The 8,047-nt window shown below is 40.9% G+C and overlaps 1 protein-coding gene across 1 annotated transcript; it reads left to right on the top strand.

The window, feature by feature from the left end:
- The first annotated feature begins 600 nt into the window (after positions 1-600).
- LOC149180188 (uncharacterized) lies at positions 601-999 on the top strand. The gene has a single exon (XM_089413793.1). The coding sequence runs from the start codon at positions 601-603 to the stop codon at positions 997-999; it is 399 nt and encodes a 132-aa protein (XP_089269919.1).
- Positions 1,000-8,047: the final 7,048 nt, after the last annotated feature.

Raw genomic sequence — 8,047 nt, 5'->3', positions numbered from 1 at the left:
GAGATGCAGCCTGTGTAAACAAGAAAATGAATCTCAGGAACACATCCTGAACTCTTGCCCATTCGCTCAGCACCAGTGGAATGAGGTCAGGAAACTCTTTGGAGATTCTAACAGGGACCCCAGGGATATTAAGAAGACCATCTTCCAATGGGGAGAGGGTAATTTTTCGTGTAAGGTAGTAAGGAGAACTTGGAATCTTGCCCTAGGCTTTATTATATGGCTTCTATGGAAGGAAAGAAATCGAAGGATTTTCCTAGATAAAGCTAACCCACCAGAAAAGATATGGGGAGGAATACAGAAATCGATCAGGGAGACGGTTCTGGCTGAGACCTGGGAGGAGGAAGATTGGAGAGCGAACCCCGAGGAAGGTAGAATCCTAGCAAAACTGAACATGGAATATGGCATGGTGTACCCTTTGAAGGAAAGACAGCAGAGACCTCAGGCTCAGAGTCCAGAGCAATTCAGTTATCCAGCGAGAAACTTCATTAAACTGAACTTTGCTGGGGCTTCCAAAGGAAACCCAGGGCTGGCAGGCTTGGAGGTATTTTTAGAGACAGTGAGAAACATACTAGATGGGTGTATGCGGAATGGGGAGGCATAATGACCAACAATGAAGCAGAATTGATGGCTGCATATCAGGGTCTCAGAATAGCAGTAAGGAATGGATACACAAATCTGGAAATCGAAGGCGACTCTCAGATAGTAGTGGAAATGCTTCGAAATCTCAATAACGGGAAGGATTGGGATCAAGTTGCAAGGAGCTGGAGAACGGTAGGGATTATTCAAGATCTGGCAAATATTTTAAAGCGCTTTCAATATAAAATCTTCAACCACGTTAGGAGAAAAGGAAATAAAGTGGCAGACTTTCTTGCAAATTGGGGATGCAAAGAACGGGGAGAAAAGATAGACAACAATTGGTCAACAATGATGAATAAGCCAGGTTTGGAAAACCTTACTACAATAATCACTCAGGATCATAATGAATCCACAGCTCAATAACAAGGACCCACAGAGAGCCCCAATCGGGGTGAAAATGGCGGTGAGGAGATCAATTAATATGGCGAGAGCAAAAAATAATGACAGGTCAAATTGGATATGGGTAATCATGACGGTAAGCAGGAAGATCTGCAAAGAGGATATAATTCCAAGGCGAGGCATAGATGAAGTAAAGAAAGGCAGAAGAGGTGGTAGAAATGCTGCAGTGATGGGACATGGGCAAGATGGTACAAAAGACAGACGTGGAGAAGTGGGAGATGATGGAAATAACAGGCGACAGTGGGAGATGGTGAAGAGGAATGAGGAGGAGCGGCAAAGGAAAAATCATAAAGGAGAGAAGAGGGGTGAAGGAGAGAATGAGATCACAGCAATTAGAGTGAGAGCGCAAGGAGGCAGGGTGGCGAAGACCACAACAGAGCTTAAGATAAAACAAGGAAGGTAGAAAGGTCGACTGCATACCATGAAGGGGAAGAGATGAATGGCAACGGTGAGAAGAACGAGAAAGGAAGTAGCTGAGGAGAGCAGAGATGGAAAGGGACTGGGGAAGAAAGGGGAAAAGATGGAGTCGTGGGAAGCCATGGAGCAATACCAGATAGGCATAGAAGAGACGGAAGATGAAGAGGAAATGTATAACTCTGAACAGGACGAGCGGGAGCGGCCAGGGAAGAGCGTATTGGAGACAGAGGGGCCCCCTAAGGTTGAAATTCAGGAAGAAAGAAAGTATGGAGTAATGAGGGACAGAGGGCGAAGAGCGGGAGGCGACCAGGGCGGCACCTCTGGAATGAAGGATCAGGGTGACATAATAAAGGAGGATAACAGAGGAAGAATGGGAAGACGAAGGACCCGTGGCGGTAGAGGGAGAGGAAGACCGGCCGGACAACGGGAGAGCAGGGAGCAAGCCACGGTGGGGAAAAGTTATGTATAGGAAAACATTAAAGAAAAGGGTATAGTACGCAGAACGAGCCTACAATGAAAACACAGATGAGGATATCGGAGAATAATTGAGAGAATGGAGGAGGAAGCCATGCAGGGTCAGTCTGGTTAAGAAATAGAGGACTGGGAATACTTGCTGCCAGATCCGGGAAACACCAGAGGGCGCATGACACTGTATAAACAGGCATTACATGTTTACTAGATTATGAAGAGACTGTTGGCAAAAGCAATGGAGCAGGTGGCCATGGAGATGGCGGAACTGGCTCAGGGAATTCCTAACATGAAAAAAGAGATACAAAACATGCAGATAACCCTCATAATGCAGGAAAACAAACTGGAAGAGATCAAGCAGCTGATAAGGGAGACCAACTCTGGAATAAAGAAAGAAGGAGACCAGCAGGAGGCAATGGCAGACCGATACATGGAGATAAGTAGAAAATTCTCTAGTTTTTGGTTGTAGAATGTTAGCTCCTAGATTTTGGATACTGTTCATAATGCAGATAAGAACTAGTAGTAATCTGTTTAAATGTCTAGTATACTTAGCTTGGACAAGGAGGCTCAGATGTCTAAGTACAGAAGGAAATTAGATCATTGATGACGAAATGATGAGGATATTTTAGGGCTAATCACATAAACAAGAGTTTGAATGTTTGAGAAAGAGTCTTGGTGCTAAAGCAGAGAAACACAGTCGGACAAGGGTACATATAAGCTACAGTTCGGTGCTATAATGGAGATCTCAGTGTCATGTCAGTGACAAAGTCTCATTGATGATTATGTCTCGGTGCTAAGAAGGTCAAAGAAAAAGAGGAGTCAAGAAGAAGAGAAGAGCATAAGAGATTCAAGAGAACTAGTGCCTTGGGCTTGGTATTCGTCAATTGGAATCTCTATAAGAAGAAGTTGTGTGGGTTTTCCTCTCAAAGAGTGAGAGGTTTTGGCCCTAGCTCATAGCCTACATTCTCTGTTTCTTGTCTATTTATGATCATGCATTGGTAGTTGTTTGATGAAGAAGAACATTAATAACTTAAGTAAAGAAAATCCTAATCTAAAGTTGTAAAAAGCACTCACAAACAGTTACTAATTCAAGAGAAATCACTTAATACATGATGCCCTAAACTTCTCAACACATATGTATTGTTGTGATGACGGTCTTTATTGATGCATTGTTATGTTCACATTTATAATCAATTGTTAAATTCTTTAAATTGGTCATTACACTAATTCACCCCCCTTTTAGTGTAATCATTATTCTAACAACCGCAACACACTATGAGTGTTGATGTTATCAAACAAGCTTTTTTTTTTTTTTAACTTAATAATTTTGCATTTGATTGATTCTCACATAGTTACAAACTCCAATGTCACTTTAATATGATATAAACCTACTTTAACATTAGAAAGAGAAATTTGAATGTGATAATTTTATCAAATAAAAACAATATCTTTATTAATTCAACACGACATAATTCTCAAATACTAAATTATTTTGATTATAACTTCTAACTTTGTAATTTTTTAAAAATAATTTTCAATCTCAAATCATCATATAATTTAACCAAATTTCATCAGTGACAGGCTTGAAAGAGCGGCGGCAGTGAAGATAAGGGCAGGGGGTCAAGCCTTCTGCGCGTAGACTGATCTACGAAATCTTAACATAGCGAGGAGGGTTAATAAACTAAGAGAGAGCTAAAGGACGCCATGGCAGGGGAACCTGGGGGGGGAGATATCCCCTCCTACAAAAATGTGGTAGCAGGAGAACCGAGTGGAAGTGGAATACAAAGAGAACCAAAGGAAAACAACAAAGATGCGCCAGTCATGGGAAATCGATGTCAACCAAGACTTGGAGTCAGATGTCTACCAAGAGCACAGAAAAAACCAAGGTTCATATTACCCAACAATAAACTTGAAGAATATAGATGCTATATGAGAGATCACGCTTTGATATGCAAATTTGTAGGGTTTTGGCCCTCGGAAAAGGAGCTGGTAAAATGGATACAACAAAGATGGAAGCCGAAAGGGCATATAGATCTAAAGCTAGGGGAAAAAGGTTTTTTTACAGTGATACTGGAAGACAAGGAAAGAAGCTTTGAAGGGGGACCGTACTTCATGAATAATGCTAGTCTTTTTATGAGGCACTGGGAGGACAGCTACAACCCAGACCAGGAAAAGATGTTAGCAACACCCATCTGGGTAAGATTGCTTGGCCTACCAATGGAGTTTTGGGACCCTGAAATTCTGGAGGGTATAGGCAATACAATCGGCACTTTCGTCAAAGTTGTTGAGACAACAAAAAGAGGAAAGTACACATCATATGCAAGAATATGTGTATATATGAATATAGCAGAACCATTACTAGAGTTCATAGAGCTAGAATACCATGACAAAATATGGCAGCAACTGATGGACTACGAACACATACCCTTCAGATGAAAAAGGTGTCATGAATACGGACATCTCTTCAAACAATGTCCAATGAACAAAGTGGAAGAATTAGCAAGAAAACAAGAAGAAGGACAGAAGGAACAAAAGAAGGAGAAGAGGGTTTCCAGGAAATACATAAAAAAAGAAGACCAGGGAAATAAATAACAAGAATACAACAAACCGCAAAAACAATGGCAGTGGAATGTCAGAACAAGTTTGAAGCCTTGCAGGAAGAAGAAGGGGAGAGGGGAAATGAAGAAAACATAGAGGAACCCATGGAGATCACAAAAGAGACAAAGGAATCAGAACTAAACCAGGACAGTATGGCGGGGGGAGAAGGAACAGAGAACAGCATGGAGATGTTAGTAGAGCAACCTCAGGAAGAGATCGACACACAGAAGGAGAGCGGAAATGAGGAGGAGAGAATAATGAAAACGCTGCTATAGGACTGGAAAAATCTTGATGAAAGGTTCATCCTAGAAGCCCAAAAACAATTCTATAAAGAGACTTTTCAAAAATACAAAGAAAAAAAAGGAACTACTCAAGCAATGCAACTGGATCAAACAGGAACGCAAGGAACTCAAAGTTTGGGAATGGACAACTCTGGCAAAGGTGGTAGGAAACGAGGGAGGCAGACAATGAATGAAACTGTACAAGTGGTTGGAGAAGTATTGGTTAACTCAGGCAGAGTTATACCTCTCTCAGAGGTATTTCAACAACCCCCCAAAAAGTTTTAAAATGATAGTTACAAGTTGGAATATCAGAGGCCTTAACAGCAAAGGCAAGCAGAGGTACCTGAAGGACAGGGTAAAGAAAGATAAACCCAGCATAATGATAATCCAAGAAACGAAGATCATCTCTCAACAATTAGAAGATATAATAAGGAAACAAAAAATTCAATACGAGGTAATGGGTCAAGATGCGAATGGAACGGCAAGAGACTTAGCAATCATCTGGAACCCTGAAGAGGTTCACTTTGAAACTGGATCAGCTTACCTAGAATTCTCTCAGGCCTATTCAGAATGATAGGGTCATCTAAGTGGATCCTCATTACAGGCGTCTACGGACCGCATATACCAAGAGAACGAAAAAACTTCCTCAAAGACATGCAAACCATGAGGAAGATCTTCCCAGGAGTACCGTGGATTGTAGGGGGAGACTTTAATATGATCAAAACAATAGTAGAAAAGGGAGGGGGTATAAATAGACCGGATCAAAATATGGAAGACTTCAGTGAGATGATTACAGAGCAAAGTTTAGTAGACATCCCAACAATCAACGACATCCACACTTGGAATAATCAAAGAGGTGGAAGAAATCAAATAGCGTCCAGATTAGATCGTTTCTTAATATCATAGCAAATAATGAATATGGATGTATTTATTGAAGCCACAATAATGCCAGCGATGGGTTCAGATCATTGGCCCATCATGCTGGAGATAAACATTAAGAAAAACCCCCTCAAAAGACCCTTTAGGTTCGAGGTTTTTTGGCTCAGGAATCCACAGTTTATAGCTAAGATGGAGGAATGGTGGACGCAAAGTCAACAAAAAGGAAAATGCAGGATGCATACCTTTCAGTTAAAGCTTAAAGAACTCAAGGGGAAAATAAAAAAATGGAATAAGGAAGAGTTTGGAAACATAATAATGGAAAAACAGAGGCTAGAGAAAAAAATGGAAGAGATACAACAAAAGATGATTACAGAAGGAAGAGATGAGGAAAGATGCAGAGAAGAAGGAACTCTAATCAGCCAACTTGAGGAGCAGAGGAAACAGGAAGAAATCCTATGGAAATAGAAATCTAGGATAAACTGGCTTCGAGAAGGAGAAAAGAACACCAAGTTTTTCCACTAGGCCATGATACAACACAGGCAAAGGAACAACATTTTCTCAATCAAAAATGAAGAAGGGGAAAGGGTAACAAAACACGAAGGAATCGAAAAAGTATTAGTAGATCATTATAAAGACCTGTTGACAGAACCACAGGTGGACAGAGGAAAGGCTACAGCGCTAATCTGCAAGGAAATCCCTAGAATAATAACGAAGGAACAAAATAAGGCATTGATGAGAGTTGTAACGGTAGAAGAAGTGGAAGAAATTGTGAAGGGAATGAAGAGAAACAAGGCCCCAGGACCTGATGGATATACAACAGAATTTTATCAGGCAAGCTAGCATTTTCTGGGACAAGAACTTCTGGAGGTGGTAGAGGAATCATGAATAAATCAGAAGGTATGGCAAGGTCTTAACTCTACTTTTCTCACTTTGATTCCTAAAAATGCAAAATCCGAAACTGCCCATGGCTTCCGCCCAATAGCCCTCTGTAATGTAATATACAAAATAATTGCCACTCTGCTGGCTAAAAGATTAAAACCCATTCTCTCTAACATTATATCCCCAGAACAAACCGGCTTTGTAGAGGGAAGACAAATCCTTGATGGATTAGTAGTAACCCAGGAAGTAATACATTCGCTAAAACAAAAAAAGCAGAGGGGGATGTTGATAAAATTAGATTTGTCAAAAGCCTATGATAAATTAAACTGGAAATACCTAACGGAGATCCTCAAGGCTTTTGGATTTAGCAACAGATGGATAGATTGGGTTTATAATATGATATCAACGCCTTTTTTCTCTATAATGTTAAATGGAACGCCAACACCGACCTTCAATGCAACCAGAGGCTTAAGACAAGGAGACCCTCTGTCCCCTTTTCTATTTATCTTGGCTGCAGAGGGCCTGGGAAGATACTTCAAAAAAAAGATGAGGGAAAGAAAGATCAAAGGGCTGCGGCTATGGGGCAGCAACCTGCCCATCACACACCTGCAGTTTGTAGACAACATCATGCTTTTCAGTGAGGTCTCGCTAAAGGAAGTAAGGGGAGTAAAAAGGATTTTGGACTTGTTTATGGAAGCCTCAGGAATGGAAATTAACAAAGAGAAATCATGTACCTTTATCTTCAATACCCCTGAAACGATCAAAGCTCATTTAACCATAACGCTAGGATTCAGACATGGCGAACTACCAACAAAGTACTTGGGGAATCAATTAGATGTAAACCCCACAAGAATAGCAAACTGGCAACAGATAATAGAAAAACTCAAGAATAGATTAGCAAGTTGGTCTTTTCGAACACTGAACATAGCAGGCAGATTGGTGTTTCTGAAATCAGTTCTCCAATCTATACCAATCTACTCTCTATCGGTCATGGTTGCGCCCAAAGGAGCCTATATAAAAATGAAGGAAATCTTTGGAAAATTCCTATAGGGAGGGCCCAAACAGCAAAGGAAATGGGCACTTGTATCGTGGAAAATCTTGACAAAAACAAAAGAAGAAGGAGGTCTAGGACTCCGGGACCTAGGCATCCTAAACCAAGTCCTAGGAGAAAAACTGTGGTGGAGGTGGATGAGGGGAGGAAATGATTTATGGAAAAAAATATGGACACAGAAATATAATATGCCTTTAACAACAGAAGATATTCTCAGATTAGAAGAAACTCCAAAAGGGTCTACTATATGGGAATTGGCAAGTCAGAACAGAAACATCATAAACAATTATGCCTTCTGGGAAATAAGGGGAGGAGGTATAGCTAGATTTTGGGAGGAGGAATGGCAACAGAGAGAGATAATGGACAGCATTCAAGCCTTGCAAAGTACACATCAGAAGGCGGTAAGGGAGGGGCTTGAATATGTTAGAGATTACTGGGG

This window comes from Pinus tabuliformis, chromosome 3_2, assembly GCF_031772625.1.
Source record: "Pinus tabuliformis cultivar Carrire ecotype Pingquan chromosome 3_2, CPIR1, whole genome shotgun sequence".
NCBI classification, from domain to species: Eukaryota; Viridiplantae; Streptophyta; class Pinopsida; order Pinales; family Pinaceae; genus Pinus; species Pinus tabuliformis.
Note: the sequence above shows the minus strand (reverse complement) of the source record. Positions and strands in the feature narration are given on the sequence as shown.